This window comes from Notamacropus eugenii, chromosome 1 (genome assembly GCF_028372415.1).
Source record: "Notamacropus eugenii isolate mMacEug1 chromosome 1, mMacEug1.pri_v2, whole genome shotgun sequence".
NCBI lineage: Eukaryota > Metazoa > Chordata > Mammalia > Diprotodontia > Macropodidae > Notamacropus > Notamacropus eugenii.
Genome location: NC_092872.1, coordinates 520,747,454 through 520,765,456, shown reverse-complemented (window position 1 = coordinate 520,765,456; position 18,003 = coordinate 520,747,454). Strand labels below are relative to the sequence as shown.

The 18,003-nt window shown below is 43.5% G+C and overlaps 1 protein-coding gene across 5 annotated transcripts in view; it reads right to left on the bottom strand.

Moving 5' to 3' along the window:
* HNF4A (hepatocyte nuclear factor 4 alpha) overlaps positions 1–18,003 on the bottom strand; it is a 72,419-nt gene that overhangs the window by 19,425 nt on the left and 34,991 nt on the right. For 2 of the 5 annotated variants that reach the window (XM_072633670.1, XM_072633671.1), the window contains exons 2-3: positions 6,533–6,707; positions 3,731–3,825 (exon numbers count right to left, since the gene is read on the bottom strand). In XM_072633670.1, coding sequence (XP_072489771.1) covers positions 3,731–3,825; positions 6,533–6,707 — 270 coding nt within the window. Of the gene's footprint in view, positions 1–3,730; positions 3,826–6,532; positions 6,708–13,851; positions 14,132–18,003 lie in introns of those variants that run through there. The other 3 variants (XM_072633672.1, XM_072633669.1, XM_072633668.1) reach the window with 3 other exon arrangements.

Genomic DNA, 18,003 nt, shown 5'->3' with positions numbered 1-18,003 from the left:
TCCCATTTTAACCATCTCTTTCACTTCTTTACGTAAGATCCTAGGTTGAGATTTAGAGGGGATCTTTGAAGGTCCTTGTCCAGTCCTCTCATTTTACAGATGAGGAAACAGATTCAGAGAAGGGAAGTTACTTGTCCAAGTTCACACAGAAGCAGAATTTGGACCCAAGGCCTCTGATTCTAGAGACTCGATCCATTATTCTATATCTCTCCCCACCTCCCAGTGGCAAAATGATTGGGGTTCTGAACTCAGAGTCAAGACACCTGGGTCCTCCTAGCCCTGGCTCCAGTTCTTAATAGTTGTGTGATCATGGGCAAATCATTTCCCCTGCCTGGGCTTTAGTCTCCTCATCTGTAAAATGGAGGCAATGCTTTTGCACTACTTGCCTCACATAGAAGCTTTGAGGAGAGTACTTTGTAAACTGTAAAGTATGATCGGGAGACAAGGTGTTATCTTGGAACCCAGTTGTCTCTGGGCTGGACTCTGGAGACCCAGGGATTCTCTCAGAGTCTAGAGGCTTGGACCCTGACAGAAGTTTCTCCTTTTTCTGGTGGTAAGGAAATTTTTACCTTCTCTTGGACAAAAGCTTAGCCCTAGTGTCTCCTCCAAGGAGATATTAACTGTCTCGCAACCCGCTAAAGTCCTCCCGTCAAAGATTAGCTTCCATCTACTCTGTATTTTTTATGGATTTATTTCTCTGCTTCCTTCTCTGTTAGAACGTAAGCTCCCGGAAGGCAGACGTTGTATTTTGCCTTTCTTTGTATCCCTAGCATTCAGGTACAAAGTAAGCCCTTAAGGGGGCTTCTCAAGGGGGAGATGAATGCCCCATCAGGACCTTCAGGGACTGTTCCAGCCTTTAGGAGCCAATACAAGGGAGGAGAAACCAGATAAATCATCCCAAACCCAAGGGCTGTGGTTTTTCTTTTTTTGCCTTTCTTGTAACACCAGTGCTTTACACAATGCCTGGCTTATAATAAGGTTTAATAAATATCTGTTGACTGACTGTTTTCATTCTGGCTAAGGGGGAAAAAAAGGTCAAATGTTAGACAAATTCAGTAGAAGATATTGAAATAAAGCCTAGAGACTCCAGTATCACAAATGTGGGATAACTTGGTGGCTGCTGAGGTGTGCTCTAGGCACTACTGACTCATTCTCTCCACTTCCGAGGTTTCTCTTTCCAAATACTCCTCCTCACATGGTCATCAGGAGGAGAACCTTAATGGTCAAACCCCCTCGCCACCAAACAAATGGCCTTCCCAAATCTATGAATGATTTCTTGGTTTTGGATTCTCCCATTGGACCAGAGAAAGGAAGTTAGGTGTTGTGAGCCATTATGGAGGTGTTTCATAGTAACTCCCTGGAAACACCACTACCAAGATTTACCTAAAGACTGACACCAATGGCAATCAGTAACTTGGGTCCGCTGTCACATTAACTGTTGTGTGTGCATCAACAGAAGAGTTATCCCAGCCTTGTAAATAACCAACAAAACTTACCAGCTCACACTAATCTGTTACCAACCAGTCCTCCTCAATTACATTTGGGCATCAGCCAGTACTCTCAGATTTATCTCCCACTGGCTTGGTATACATTGCTATTTCTTCTGTCAGGTAGGGCAGGTAGACAAAAAGTTATCTCCAGCAATCTGGAAATCTTATCCCTCTGCCAGAAGTTTTCCTAAGAAGCCTGAGACACATTGCTCCTGGATGAGAGTGTGCGTATAGATGTATTGGTCCACACATAGGGTATAGGATTATGAGTGTAGAGTATCCTAGAATCCTAGATTTGTATAGCAGGAAGACACCTTGATGATCATAAGAATCAAGGAAGGGAGAGAGATTCTCTCAAAGTCACAAGTATGGAAGTGTCTGTTAAACAGGTGTGTACAAAGAATGACAGTGTAATGGTAAGGGATTCCTTGAGTTGGGAACCAGGACTCTGGGTTCTAGTCCTAGCTCCAGACTAGACAGTCTTACTCTGTGATTTAGAGAAGCCCCTTCCCCTTTCTGTGCCTCAGTGTCCTTACCTGTTAAATGATGAAGGTCAATCAGTTAAAAGACTTCTAAAGACTATTCAGTGCCAATATGCGTGAATGTACATGGTATAAATGTATATGAGTGTTTCTATTTAAGTCTGGCCTTATACATAGGCAGAGTGGGTGGCTGGCTGCTGAGTCACCAGACAAAAAAAATCCGTCTGCTTGTTCAGCGCCTGAAACACCACCATGAAGAAAAGCTGTTTTTGTTAAAATGCAAATATCCACGGGAACCATTTAGGGCCAAGAGCTAAGAATAATGTCCTACTGGAATAGGACACAGAGCCAATGCTCAAAGAAGATCAAGGTGTCAGAGAGGGAGAGCAAGTAAGGGCCAAGAGGGTAGGAGGACAGGCTCCAAAGAAAAGCTTTCATGGCTTGGTGAAAAGCCAGCCCTGGTTGCATATAAGTGCTTTGAGGTATGTGTGTATGTGTGTGTGCACATGCATGTGTACATAGGATAGGGTACAGAGTCAATCACAGAGCTGCAGGATGAATGGGAATGGGAGGTTTGGAAGTACATTGAAGGATATTTGGCTGTAAAGATAAAGTTGAGGTAGCATGGGACAGTGGAAAGACTGCTAGATATGGCATCAGAGGACCTGGGTTTAAATCCATCTCTGCCTCTTTCCTGCCTGCATGGACTTGAGCAAGCTGCTTCATTTCTCCAGACCTCATTTTCCTCATCTCTAAAAGAAGGGGTTTGGACTAGATGGCCTCCTTTCCAATACTAAGTCTATAATCCTAAAATTAATTAATTTAATAAAAATGTATAGAGAGGCTACTATAGGCAGCTTCCTGGCTTCACTTCTCTGTGTGTGGTGTGGGGGATGATAGAACATAGGATTCAGAACTGTAAGGGACCTAATTAAGAGTTGAGCAAACTGAGGCCCAAAGTGGAGAAACAAGCTTACGTTGGACTCTGTGAACAAATGTCATAGTCAGAGATTATATCACAGAATGTCAGAAATAGAAAGCACTTTTAAGACTGTCCAGTCTAGTGGTTCTTAACCTGAGATCCAAGAGCTTGTTTTTTTTAAAAAAATTGTATAACTGTATTTCAGTACAATTGGGTTTTTTTGTAATCCTAGGTATTTTACCATAGGCATTTAAAAACATTATTCTGAGAAGGGGTCCAAAGGTTTTAGCAGACTGCAAAAGGCTTCCAAGACACATAACAAAACAAGGTTAAGAACTTCAAATCTTATCTAGCCCCTTCATTTTTTATAACAGAAGAGGAAAGTGATTCACCCAAGGTCACACAATGAGTGAGGGGGCAAAATAAGGATTAAATCCGGTTCTTCTGACCTCCAGGCTGGGAATCTTTCCATTTTACCTTCCCTAGAGAGCATACATGGAGCTGGAGGTGGTGGTTGGGGGTGGGGGAGCAGGTAGGACTGAGAGAAAATGCAAATTGTATGAAATGGTACCACCCTTTTCCCAAGTCCTGTGGTGGAGAGGAAACTCATCGACCTAGTCCTTCTCTCCACACCCTTGGCTGGGTGAGTCTTTGTGGCTGGGAGGGGAGGAGAAGTCAGCTATCTCTTCAATTCTATTTCAAGAACATGGCCCCACCCTCTTCTCCACCATTAGCTTGCCCTTTTCCTTAACCATCTCCTTTTCCTTAACCACTGGCCAAGCCATAAAATCATGGCTCTGCCCCCAAGGGTGGAGGTTGGGACGGCCTGAGCTCACCTTCCTTCTTCATCCCTGCCCGGAAACACTTCTTCAGCCTGCAGTAACGACACTGATTCCTCTTGTCCTTGTCGACCACACACTGGCGGCTAAACCTGGGGGGAATTGGGAGTGGGGGAGAAATAGGAGGGGTGAGAGAAAATGGAAATTCAATTCCAATAGATAAGAAGTACCTAGCATGTCCACAACATTAGGGTCAGCACGGGGGAAACAGATAAAAGCAAGATAAAGCTTCTGATTTCAAAGGGCCATGAAACAGGAGAACAGAGACTGGAACATTGGACCAGAAAAGGATAGTAGTGTGAGAAAGACTCGAATGCCAGGATAAGAAGTTCATACTTTCTTCAGTACATAATGGGGAGTATTCTAAAGATTGTCATGAGAAAGCAGGATTATATCTGCCTTGCTCAGTCCTAGAGGGCAGAACTAGAATCAATTTAGTGGGTGGACTTGTAAAAAGGTAGATTTCTGCTTAGACACCTCCTAACAATAAGAATAATAGACTGCCTTGGGAAGAAATCTAGATGACCACTGGTCAGGGATGGGGAAGGGGAGGTCAGGTTGGTCTAAACCTTTCCAGACATTCCTTGATTCTGAGCTTTTCACTAACATAGGGAAAGTCATATATGCAAATAACCAGTATACAAAGCAGTAGGCCACCAGTGAAATAAGTTATAGGCAAAGCTCTAGGACAAAATTTCAGCTGGAGGAAGTCCAAAAAAGCTTCATGGACAAGGTGGATCCTAAGCTGGGCCTTGAACCTTTCTTTCAGCAGGTGGCACTGCAAGAGAAGTCCATTCTGGCCTGGAGGATGCAATGAACAAATCCAATTTGACTCAACAAACATTTTTAAGCTCCCATTTGTATGAGGTACTCTGCTAGATGCTGGGGGTACAAGACACAAATGAAATAATTCCTACCCTTAAGGAACTTACACATTCTGTTAGAATGGCATAAAGCAAGAGGGTGGCATAAGAAGAGGTTGGGATGGGGGCAGATAGTAGTCCAGTTTGCCTGGAATACAAAGTAAGTGTAGGGATGTGTTGGATCATGTGTTAGGGACACTGAATATCAAGTTAAGCAGTTCGCATTTTATTTGGAAGGTGATGGGAACCTCTGAAGATCTTTGACTAGAGGAATGAGATGATCAGAGTAGTGTGTTGGGAAAGTTGCCTAGGCATTGTGTGAAGGATCAAGAGAAAGGTAGATTGGAGGCAGGGAGAATAGTTGAGACAACAATCCAGAGAAATGGTAGTGAGAGATTGAATTAGGCTGGTAACTGTTAGTCAAGAGAAAGACATGAATGTGGGAGACATTATGGAGGCAGAATGGTCAGTATTTGGCAGCTCATTGGACATGGGGGTTGAAGAAATGAGAATGAGTTAAAGATAACTGTGATTTTGAGCCTGGGCAAATAGAGGATAGTAGCCTTACAATAAATAGAAAATAGGGATATTAGAGGAAAGAGCATTTTGAGGCTGGGAGGAGAGACTTGTTTTGGGCATATTCAATTTGAGGTGTCAGTAGGATGTCCAGGTAGAGTTATCCAGCAGGAAGTTTAAATGGAAGACTGGAGCTCTGAGGTAGAGACCTAGATTTGAGAACTTAAGAGGCTGTAACTGAAGCCAGGAAAGTGGATGAAGACTGTGAGTTTCAAATAATAAACATTATGGAAAATGCCATGTAAATGTCAGTCATTTTTATTAGTAATATCCTTTGGGACCAGAAGGGAAAGAATGTTAGAATGTTAAGAGATAAAGCAGAAGGCCTCAATCTTCTTAGTAAAATAGGAGATGTGGTCATCTGCTGCTGATTGTGGAAACAATGTTCTTTTCATCTTGTTTGATGGAGTTCAGCTAGAAAAGCATCCTGGAACAAGTCACTATTATAAGCTTTTAGGCTTAATGTTCTGCAGACTGTTGAATAGGTGAAAAGAATGCCTGCTGTAAGCATCTCTTGTAGGTATACCTCCTATAGCATCTGGGACAACAGCGATGATATGCTCCTCATCCTGTTCCCATGTAGCTGTGAGTTCCACTGTTAATGACTGTACTTTGGAAGTTTGGAGAAGATGCGTATTTGATATGGTGAAATCTATAGAAAACATTGTTCTTTAAATTCTTTATGGATCACTGTGATGTCTAGATGATTGAGTGTAACAATTTGGCTTGTGATAATGGTCTAGTTCCATTGCAGTTTGCTGCTTGAGCTTTCCAGGATATTTTGGGGTCTGTACTTGTAGTAGAGGGACTTATCATGTCTCAGTTCATCAAAGGTAATAAGTTTCTGGTACAGATAATTCTGGTCAACAGGTCATGTTTTGCTAGGTACTCAGCTGGTGTTAAATTTTCATAGCCTGTTGTGATGTGTTTGCAGTTTCTACCATTTCCTTGTACTTATCAATAAGTCTGAGCTCCTTATGGCTAATCCCTCTGTAATTTCTGGTGCTGATAACCTGATCCTGAATTGTCATCATTATGGACTGGGCTTATGATTTCACTGGCACAGAAAATTTCCAGATGTGGAAAACTCCCTCCACCAGTGCAGGTTGTCACCTTTTCTGTAAATCATAGCCTTAGAGAGTTACCTAGAGAGGTTAAGTGATTTGTTTAGGGTCAGAGATCTTGAATCCATTCTGGCTTACACCAACCCTCTGAGATAGGTGCTATTATTACTCCCATTTTATAGATAAGGAAACAGAGGCCCACTTACCCATGGCTACATGGGTAATAAGCATGAGGGACAGGATTGCTACTCCAGCACTCTATCCAGGGGTATGGGTAGATTCCCAGGCATGCTCACCTGCATGAATACATGTGGTTCTTCCTCACACTCCTGCGGAAAAAGCCCTTGCAGCCATCGCAGCTGGAGGCTCCATAATGCTTGCCTGTGGCACGGTCCCCGCAGATGGCGCACATGGGACTGACGCCCAGGCTGTTGGGGGCATTGAGATTGACACCTTCAGATGGAGATGCATCTGTGCAGGGGGCAGAGAGAACAGAGGCAGATGAGTGAGGCTGGGGTGGGGTAGAAGTGATGATTTTAGTGGAAGGAAGGATGGATTTAGATTTTGAGTCCTGTTTCCAATACTATCTGTGACCTTGGGCAAGTCTCTTGTCCTCTCTAGGTCTCAGTTTCCTCATCTGTAAAATCAAGACAATAATACACTAGTACATGGTGTCAATAGGGAAATACATTGTAAACTTTAAAGGTTATAAAAATATGAGCTGTTATTACTAGTTATTTTCCCCTTGGGAGACCATATTCTGGCTAGTTTCATCATGAGATGAGTAAAGATCTGTCTACCCAGTTACCAAAAGTTTAGATCAAGTCTGGGGGCCCAAGGGCAATTCCAGGGGGACAGCAACTCTGGCGAAGGATCCAGTCATGGCACCACACATTTCTTAAGCTTTTATGACTTACAATGCAATAACTCCTTCTGGGAGGTGAGGAACATGTTATTGTCTCCATTTTACAGATCAGGAAATAGCAAGTATCAGAGCTGGGGCTCATCCTGAGATCTGTTACCAAGTTCAGAAATCTCTTCTATCTATTCTAGACCATCCCCTCCACTCCCCCCCACCCCAGGGGAATATACAAGGAAGCCTTCATCTCTTTGGCCAGGTAAGGTTCACAACATGCTGGTAGGGAAGAGGGAGAAAAAGGAACTTTAGAATCAGAAGCCACAAACTAGAGAGTGTCTAGGGACTGGGTAGAACTTGGAGCTAGAAAGACCTTTGAGAATATCCAGTTCAACCCCTTTATTTTACACGGGAGGACGTTAAGGACCAGAGAAAAGAAATCACTTGTCCAGTGAAGTCACAAATGAACAAAAGTTGAGACTAGAATCCAGAACCTTTGATTCCCCATCCAAGTTCTTTCCACTGCACCCTACTATTTGGGACACTCAAGGGATGATTCTGTGGCACAAAAAGGAAGCAGTTCAGCAGGGAAGAAAACCCAGTAGCAGTTAAGCAGAAAGAACCTAGTTTTGCCTACTCTAAGACTGACCCTTCCTAAAACCCTCCCTCTTCCTATACTTGCTCCAAGGTCTCCCTCTGCACGGTAGCCTCTAGTTCTCAGAAACAACTGTAGACTCAAGGGATTATGAAAAAGTAAAGTAAAATCTTAAAAATTTGACAAACTGGTTCTCCCAGGTCCCACTGGGTTGGGGTTACTGACTAGGGGATCACTGACCCAATAGTAGCCTCTAGCTCTACCGCCAGAGAAAGGAGAAGTAAACAAATGACTAGGAGTTTTGAACCCCCACCTAAATGCAACTGTGTGTGAAAAGGTGTATGCAGACCAAATGGATTCCTGGGCCAGGTAGGCTGATACTGATATGGAGAACAGGGTACTCCATATTAACTTCCCAAAGACCCAGGATGTTCTCCATCTCCAAGAAGATTCGGTCTCAAAGTGATTCCATGGAGGAGACCATAAACATGTAGGTGGTCTGAATGACAACCTGGTCCAGCACTGCACCCCCACCAAGTGGAGATCAGGAGGCTAAGGGACTAGATAAAGCTCTAGATCTACCTTGGGGATAGGGTACAAATTTAGGTGGAGATGATCAAAGGGAGGATTTGTTCAACCTTTTCTGGAGTTCTATGCTTGTTAGAATCCTGCAGAAGCCCCCAAAGTTTACCAAAAAGGCCTCAGGGCAGAGGGAGGGGGATAGTAAAGAGAGTGATGGAAGTTCCCCAGGATTCTGTGGAGCTAATGTGCAAGGAGACTTAGGCTTTTGTTATCTTGGTAAATTTACATTTTCCATGAATGATGTTTGTGTAAGGATGTTATTTCTCAAACAAATTCTTTTCTGTTAAAAAATGACACATTCTCCCTATAGCAATGCATTAGTTCCCAAATACAGCGAAGAAATGGAGCAATTCAACTTTAATTTAAATAAGTCAATTTAGAGGTTCTATTATGTTAACAAAAATGTTTGCAGACTTTTAGCCCAGGCTAGTGCCTGGGATATGAGGATGAATAAGGAGAGAATTTCTTTGTAGGTCCTTGCTCTAGATTCCTGCTTGGAGTAGGTTCTTTTTGAATTAGAGCTCCATTACTCTAAGGACTAGAGATTGTTACCCTGTCCCCAGGGAGGGAGCTTAAAATAATAATGATGATGATGATGTCTCATTTATGTAGTGCTTAGAGATTTATGAAGTGTTTCCCCTCACAACCACCCTGTGAAGGAGGTTGTGTAAACGTTATAAACCCCATTTTACAGATGATAAAACTGAGACTCATAAAGATTAAGTGACTTGCCCACAGTCAAACAACTATTGAATAGCCAGGCCTTGATTTAGAGCTCGGGTCTCTTGACTTCAAGTACAAATTTGCTTTCTACCAGACTCCCTTGCCTGGCTTTACTCATCTCCCTTTCCCTCCAACAGAGTTAACTTACCGGGCCTCCTGGACAGCTCTGTGTAATTCCTGTCCTGATGGGAAATACACTTTAGAGAAGGAAATAGGTCCAACTCATAGATAAAGGGGTATTTATGTGAGATAGCATGATGTAGTGGAAGGATCCCTAGGGATATAGGATTCCAATCTTAGGTCTGTAACCAACCAGACATGTTCCTTTAGCCCATTCAATTTCCTCTCTCAGCCTAAGGGCAGATTTTAATGAGATAAATTCTATAGATCCGCTAGCTCTAGTATTCTAAAGGAGTATTATTATGTATATTATATATATATGTGTATATATACATATATATACACATATATATATAATTATGATGATGATGACTACAGCTCTCAGACCAACGCCAGGCAGCACACCGCAAACAGATTGGGAATCTTCTCATTTCGGGTTGGTTGGGTTGATGTTTTGCCTCCCCATGGGATAAGACCTAGCGGCCTGACAGCTGCCCTCCCTGTCTACCTGCCCCAAGAGTTCTGTGAATTATTGCCCGAGACACGGTAATTGTTAAGCTGTGTGTCCTTTCTCCTTTACTTGCCCTCTTCCTCTCATCAAACAGTCTCCATCCACAGGGAGTGCAGACCCTCCCCCCAACCTTAGCTACTGAGATACTGAAGAGACCTGGGTAGATTCAAAAAGGTTTTTTTGTGTGTTCTGAGGGCAGAATGGCCAGGTATGCCTGGAGGCTGAGGTTGAAGAGCTGAGAACCAACTTTTCTCTAATTCCTTGGGGCTTGAGGGGTAGGGGGGTAAGGGGTGGTGGTGGTGGTGTTGGACTTCTTCCCACTAGATCTCAGAGCAGAGGCCCTGAATGGATTCTAGTGAGGTTGGGGTAATCTTTTCCCCAGCTCTGAACTCTGGAAGGTACTAGAGTGAATTGGATGTAGGAGAATCTGGAGAAAGGAGAGGGAGAAAGGAGGAGAGAGAAGCAGTAACAGATCAATTTGCCCATTAGGAAAACAACATTGTCACTTCTTTTTCAGCTCTTTCCTCTTCCACACACAGGGCAGGCAAAACATTCTAGAATACTAGAACCCTAGATCATCTGAGCTAGAAGAGCAGTGTGGCGTAATGGAAGGTGTGCTAGGTCTAAAACCAAAGGACCTGAGTTCAAATTCCAGCTCTGCTTCTTACTATCTGTGGAATCCTGAATAGATCACTTTAACTCTCTAGATCTCAGTTTTTTCATCTGTAAAATTAGGGGTTTGGACTAGATAGCCTCTAAGGTCCTTTCCAGGTTTAGAGCAGCTAGATAGTACAGAGGATCAAGCATTGGATTTAGTCAGATGGACCTGAGTTCAAATCCAGCCATACAACTTACTAGCTGTATGACCCTTAGGCAAGTCACTTAACCTCTGTTTGCTTCAGTTTCTCCATCTGTGAAATGGAGATAATAACAGAAGCTACCTCCCAGGGTTGTTGTGAGGATCAAGTGAGATCATAATTGTAAAGCGCTTAGAACATGATAAATGTTAGTTATTATTATTATTTATGGTCCCAAGGAGTTGAACCTGTTGACTTCTAAGACCCTTTCCGGCTCTAAATCTTTAGCATATGGAATACAAAATGTTAGTACTGAAAGGGCCCTTAGGACACACAACTAAATTTTTCCCCTTTATTTTACAAATAAGGAAACTGATCCCAGACAAAAGTCACCTGCCAAAGGTCACATAATGTGACATGTAGAACCTGGAGTTCTTCAAATCCAGTTACGGGCTCTTCGGACCACACCAGAATACTCTTGCTTCCCTAGTTTAGGCAAAAAGGGAGCTGTTTGCATTTCCTAAGTTTCATATCCAGCTGCACTTGGGGTGGGGGATGGGCCCTGCACAGAAGGGCCATGGTTGGAACCTGCCCCTTTGGTTCTTGAGGAAGATACTATAACAATCTGAACTCCTATGACCTAGGCTGCTGGGGAGCCCAGCCTCTTGACCCTGACCCTAGCTTGTTAGCTGCCTCTCGACTGTCCTTGTAGGAAACATACAGAAGCCACCGGAAGTGGAGGCATAGGAGAAGCTTGTCATTACTGCTCTGGGGGAAGCATCAAGGCAATGAATAAGACATTGGACTTGGGGGTCAAAAGACCTGGGTCTGAGTCTTCTTCCTGTGGAATGACCTAAAGCTAGTCACTGAGGCTGTTTCTTAAACTATACAAAGGAGATGATAATTACTTGCATTCCCAAGCTTCTGGGAGGAATGTGCTTTATATACTGTAAAGCCTGTAGAACCCAGTCAGCCAGAGTCTGGCCTCGGTTAGCAGCATCCCTACCCATTCCTAGAGGAAGGAAGCAAAGGCTTCCTAGGAATCCCCAGGAAAGGGCTTCTTGTGGACCTAAGAACCTGCAGGAAAGGCCCCAGATCTCCAGAGGGTCCATAAGAACTTGGATGGGGGGAAAAATCATCTTTATTTTCACTAACCCCTAACTGAAATTTGACATTTCCTTCCATTATAAATTTTAAAAAGAAAAACATTCCAAGAAGGAGTACATAAGCTTCACCAGACTGCAAAAGGGGTCCACACAAAAAGATTAAGTGACTAACCTTGAATGATTGAGGCTTGGACACTCAAGGTTAACAGCTCACCCCAAAGCCTGGGCATCCTTAGTAATAGTAGTAGAACACTTTCTTACCATGCTCAACAATTTGTAAAGTACCTTCCTCACAGACCCGGGCAACGACCAGACCTTGGGCCACAGCCAGCGGTGTGTTCTCATTAGGAGATGGAATGGTTGTGCAGGGCCAGTTTGTGCTCTTAGTCATTCCAACAGGTTTCTCTTTCTCTGTTTTGCTGATCATAGGATCACCAATATCTCCCTTGGGAGAGGGGGAATAATGGGGGTGCCATTCTTTATCCCCATTTCACAGAGGAGAAAACAACAGCCCAGTAAAAGGAAAGGGACTTGCCCATAGTTACACAGCCAGTTAGTAGCAGATTTGGGACCAGTCCTGGGCTCTTTGCCTGAATCTAAGCTGCTTCCCTGTCTCCATACTTGTCTCCAGCTTTGGACTGCACAGTTACCAAGTTTTCTTAGAGATCACTGTAAAGGAGATCATTAAGCTACTGTGGCCTTGGAACTTTTTGCTTCATGGTCCCATCACCTTCCAGCTTCAGCTTCAGGCTTTATTTTCCTTGGGCCAGTGTGGGGCTAGAAGGAATATTTGATTATCTCTGATCCCAGGATCAGCAAACACTTCTTGGAGGGCTCAGTTTATATGTCTATGCAAGTTTAAAAGCATCTGGGCTTTTCTATCTAGTGTTGGATGGGAGGTTGGTGGTCATCTAGTCTGACCCTATTCATTTTACAGATAAAGAAACTGAGGCCAAAGAGAAAAGTGACTCCCCCAAGGTCACACAGATAGTAATTGGCAGGGCCAAGATTTCAAACTAGATTCTGTGATTCCAAAGCCAACAATTCTTCCACATAGTCCAAAGTCTGTATGTGTATGCCTGTACATATATGTGAGCATATATGTGGAACAGCAACATAGGCACCCAGAGATCTGGATTCATATGCCAACACAGACAGATTTGTAGCCTGACTTATACATAGCAGCAATGTCATAAGCATACATACAAATGAATTTAAAAATAGAACTCGTGCATATGCAAATATGAGACACATATACAGATCTCTATATACACACAATGCCCAAGTGACTTCTTATATCTTGAAACCACTTTGCCAAAAAATCTTTCTCCTAGTTTCTCTCCAATGGTTAACCTGGGGCACCTCGTGATATACTGGCTCCCCCTTCCCCCATCTGCCTTCTCTTAGAATACACTTTCCTGTCCCCCTAAGTCCCTGGGTTTCTTTCCTTATTGCTCCACCTTCCTCCAAACTGGGGAATGTAGGAGCTATAGACCTGGTGTCTCAATCCACTCTCAGAGACAAGAGGCCCCTGATACCAACTAAATCAATCAATCAGCCAATAAGTATTTATTAAGCACCTACTATGTGCCAAGCACCATGCAAAGCACCAAGGATACAAAAAAAGGCAAAAGACAGTCTCTCATTTCAATCTAATGGGGGAGATAGCATGCAAACAACTACATAGATCAAAATATTGCAGGATAATTTGAAAACAATCAATAGAGGGAAAGTACCAGAATTAAGAAGGATTGGGAAAGACTTTCGGCAAAAGGATTTTAGCAAGGACTAGAAGGAAGCCAGGCAAGGCAAAGCCCTGGCCTAGTGGACTCAGTAAAGTGAAGACGCAATCAAGATTGCCAGTATACTCCATGTCCCATAAAGGTTTCTAACCAGGCACCTGTATATATATATCTCCATGTAGATCACGGACTATTAGAGCTGGAAGAAAAACCTTAGAGATGATCTGATTCAACTTCGTCATTTTACATTTGAGGAAAATGAGGACTAGCGAGGGGAAACAACCCAGTCCAGCTGACCTCTGCACATACACCTCTGCATGGGCACACGTACGTACACACACACACACACACACACACACACACACACACACACACACACACACACACACACATACACACACACACACACACACCTGTACATATAGTTCCAGGCCTTGGCAGAGTCATGGAGAACCTCAGTATATACACCTCTTTGTATTTGTACAAGATAACACATCTTTCTTTATACATCTGTATGTGGTTGTCCACATTTGGGCACACCACCTGCCCCTGCTCCCCTAAGAGCCCCTCCAGGCAGACTTACCAGTGCCCATGGTCAACACCTGCACATTCTCAAATTCCAGAGTAGTGTAGGCTGGGTCCAAGGCAGCACTGTAATCGGCCATCTCCATGTCGACAAGGGCTTTGGAGAGACGCATTCTCTCCTGCCTGTCCAGAGTGGCCAGTTCCCTCTCGTTAGGCCGCCTGACCAGAAACAGGCCCACTTCCTATTGGGCCACTTTGGCCTCCCACCCTGCCTCTCTTCCCCCTCTGCCTCTGCCCCAATCCCTCTATCTGTCCTCCTAGATTTCAAACATTTCTCTGAGAGGATTTACAGAGCTCTGGGCCTAGCCTTTCCTGAGGGGTGGAGGCAAGAGACTAGGGAGGGGTAGGGGTTAATCTTTAATCTTCTTACCCTCTGGTAGACATCATGGGGCTGGGCAAGCTAAGGTTGGGTTAGGCTTGCCTGGGGTTTTTCCCTTTCTTATGGGAGCCATCATGTCTAGGTTGGCTTTTGGATTGGGGGCTGAGGCTGACATCCCCTGTGCTAATGACAGCCCCCAGCTCATCAGTCTAATTTTCTGCTTCCTGACACTCAGCATGGCACAGGACAAACAGCCCAAAACTGGCAGTCATTAGACCCGAGTTCAGTCTTCATCTCTGTCATTTACTAGCGATGTGATGCTGCACAAGTTACCTCCCAGAGTGATACCACAGAAAGAACACTGGCTGTGCATTCAAAGGACCCAGGTTCAAACACCACTTCTGGTACCTATGACCTGTGTCATCTTGGGCAGATTGCACCTTCCCCAAATCTTAGTTGGACAAGATGACCTCTGAGGTTCCTTCAAAATGGAGCATTGTGAACCTCCCTCTGACTCAGTTTCCTCATCTGTTAAGGTTGGGCTAACTTATGGCAATAACTCATATTTCTATAGGTTTATTTAAATATTATTATTATCATTATCATTACCATCTGGAGTCAAGAAGACTTCAGATGACTTTTCATATTCACACAGCTAATGCCTGGGCCAGGATATGAACCCTGGTCCCCTGACTCAAAGACCAGTGCTCTACCTCACTGGTTTCTCAAATGATCAAACTTTCTGGTGCATTGACTTCTAATCAACATATATTTTAACATGTGCTAGCTGTCCCCTCCATTAGCTCAGTAAGCTCAACGACAATAGGCCAGTTTTACTCTTTGTACTTGTCTGAGCTGGGCACATAGTGGGTGCTTAATAAATACTTGCTGATGGATTAGCATTCGATAAGCAGACCCTGGGCAAGCCACTTAATCCCGACTGCCTCAAAAAACCAAAATAATATTACAAAGTCAAATAATAATAGCTAGCATTTAAATAGTATTTTAGGACTTGAAAAGTACTTTATGGCTACTAAATCATTTGATCCTTACAACAATCCTGGGAAGTGAGTGCTATTATTATCCCCATTTGGCAGATGGGAAAAACTGAGTTACAAAGAGGTTAAGTGACTTCCGGGTTCACACAGCTCATAAGCTGGATTTGAACTCAGGAGTTCCTCACTTCAAGTCTATCACTCTGTCCAGTGTACCACCTAGTCATGCAGAATATAGGCAATCCTGAAGTAGATGTTCGTGGTAACAAGATTTGTTATAAATGTCACAGAATCACATAATGCCAAGGTTAGAAGAGTCCTTAGGACATAGAATGGCAGAACTGGAATGGATATTAGCAGCTAGAGTAGTCAAGCTGAAAGGCAGATCTTCAAGGTCATCTAGTCTTCCATTTTATAGACAAGGAAGAAACCAAGGTTGGGAGAAGGAGCTGAGGTCACCCAGCTCATTATGAACAAGTTCATCTATGCCTAGTGCTCTTTCCACCACACTGTGGCTTGTCCTCCTTACCTCTCAATGACCCAGGGTCTCCCTCACTCTCACGTTAACTTGAGTCTTCCTGCTGTAGTATATTGGAAAAAGGACTGACCTAAGAGACAAGAGGTAGCTTCTAGATCTAGCTCTATCAGTTGCTGGTCATGTATCAACTCTCTTCTCTGGGTCTCACTTTTCCCATCTGTGCAATAGGGGAGATGTATTCTATTTCCAAGGTAATTTTCAGCTATGCTTTCTTGCATTCTAAGATTCAATCTCTTCTTCTTTCATTGTTCTTTTTTAAAAAAGCTTTAAGAACATTTAAACATGTCACCTAAGATAATATATACAGGCTTTCCAGCTTCATATTCTGTCTCTGAATAAGGGATTTTCTGAGAAAGGGTTCAGAGAGACCTTAAAATTTAGGAATATGCCCCCATACATCCCAGTTCCTCTTAAAAAGCTAAATGTCAGGTGCTGATGGGACCTTAGGAGTTCATTTGAGTCAGAAGACCTGGATTCAAATCCTGGCTTTGCTGTAACCACCTATACGATCTTGGGAAAGTCATTCAATTTCTCTGGGTCACATTTCCTCCATCTGAAAAATAAGGGTGTCTGACTAGACGGGCTGTAAGGTCTCTTCCAGCTCTACATCTAGGTGCAATGTCCTCATTTTACAGATGGAAAAACTGAGTCCCAGAGATGTGACTTACCTAAAGTCACACAGCTAATTAGTGGCAGATTCAGAACTCAACCAGTCCTTGACGAGATGTGTAAGTAGCCAAAACTGTACTTGGCTATGTTCAACTGTGGGGGAAGAGGTAAAGTATAGAAGAGGATAAACCTACTATGAGCGCTGTCAGGTCCAGCAGCAGAGTGGCCTCAGAAGAACAGTAGGGGAAGCATGAGGACTCAGTGACAGCAGGGAGAATGCATCTTTCGATGCCCATGTCCTAGGGAAAAACTCCATTTGTCCATCTCATTCTGGTTCTGTCTCAGACCTCTGAGTCCGGGATTTTCTCCCCATTGCATTCCATACCTTTAGTTATCTTTCTAGATCTATGACCTGGGATCTAAATCTCATCTTACATTCCCTATTATGACATCAGTTGGGGGTAACAAACTCCATAGCCCTTGTGTGAGGAAGGGTTTCCCTGAGTATGTTCTGAATGAATCTAAACTTCTTGAGCATCACCAATCAATCAACAAGAATTTACGAAGTGACTGTTGTGTACAAGGCACTGTGCCAAGAATACCAGTATAACAGAGGTGACGCTCCCTACTTGAAAAGAGCTTACATTCTCATAGGGAAGGCTAGGATCTGTATAAATATATAAAAATGAATATAAAGTAAAGGAATACAAATAAATCTATACAAAAACCTGTATTTACTTGTGTAAATACAAGTAAATACAAAGTAGCCCTGGCAGTTAGGTATGATCAGGAAAGGCTTCACATGCAAGGTGGCAGCTTTGCTGTCTCTTCAAGGAGGAAAGGGGGCAGCTAGGCAGCACAATGGATAGAGCTTGGAGTCAGTTAGATCTGAGTTTAAATCTGGCCTCAGACACTTACTAGCTCTGTGATTCTGGGCAAGCCACTTAACTCCTATTTGCCTCAGTTCCTCATCTGTAAAATGAAGGTGCAATGGAGAAGGGAGTGGCAAAACAGTCCAGTATCTTTGCCAAGAAAATATCACGTTCAAAAGTCCATGGGATGATGTAGAATTGGACATGACTGAATAACAACAATGGAGGAGAAGGAGTCTATGAAGCAGAGGTGAGGAAGGAGTAAATTCTAGGCCTAGGGAGAAGGGGGTGGGAAGACCAATGCAAAGGCACGTAGATAGGGGATGGAGTGTGGTATGTGAAGAACAAAGAGGAGACCAATTTGGCTAACTTGTGGAGTGCTGGAGGGGAGACATGTGAAGGGAGGCTGAAAAAGACAGGTTGGGGCCAAGTTGTGAAGGGCTTTCAAAACTAGAGGAGTATTTATTTGACTCTAAAGCAATAGGGAGTCACTGGAGTTAAAGGAGCAGAGGATTGGCATGGTCAGATCTGTGCACAAGGAAAATCCCTTTAGTCAAAGTGTGGAGAAAGGACTGGAATGGGAAGAGATCTGAGGTAGGAAGACCGGTGAAGAGGCCATTGCAATCATCTAGGTGAGAGGGGATGAGGGTGTGAACTAAGGCGTTAGATGCATAAATGGAGAGAATGGGTCATCTATGACAAATGCTATGGAAGTAGAATGAGCAAGATTTGGCAGCTGGTTGGAGGTACAAGTTGAGTGAAAGTGAAGCCTTGAGGATGATGTCAAGGTTACAAACCTGAGAGACTGGAAAAATGA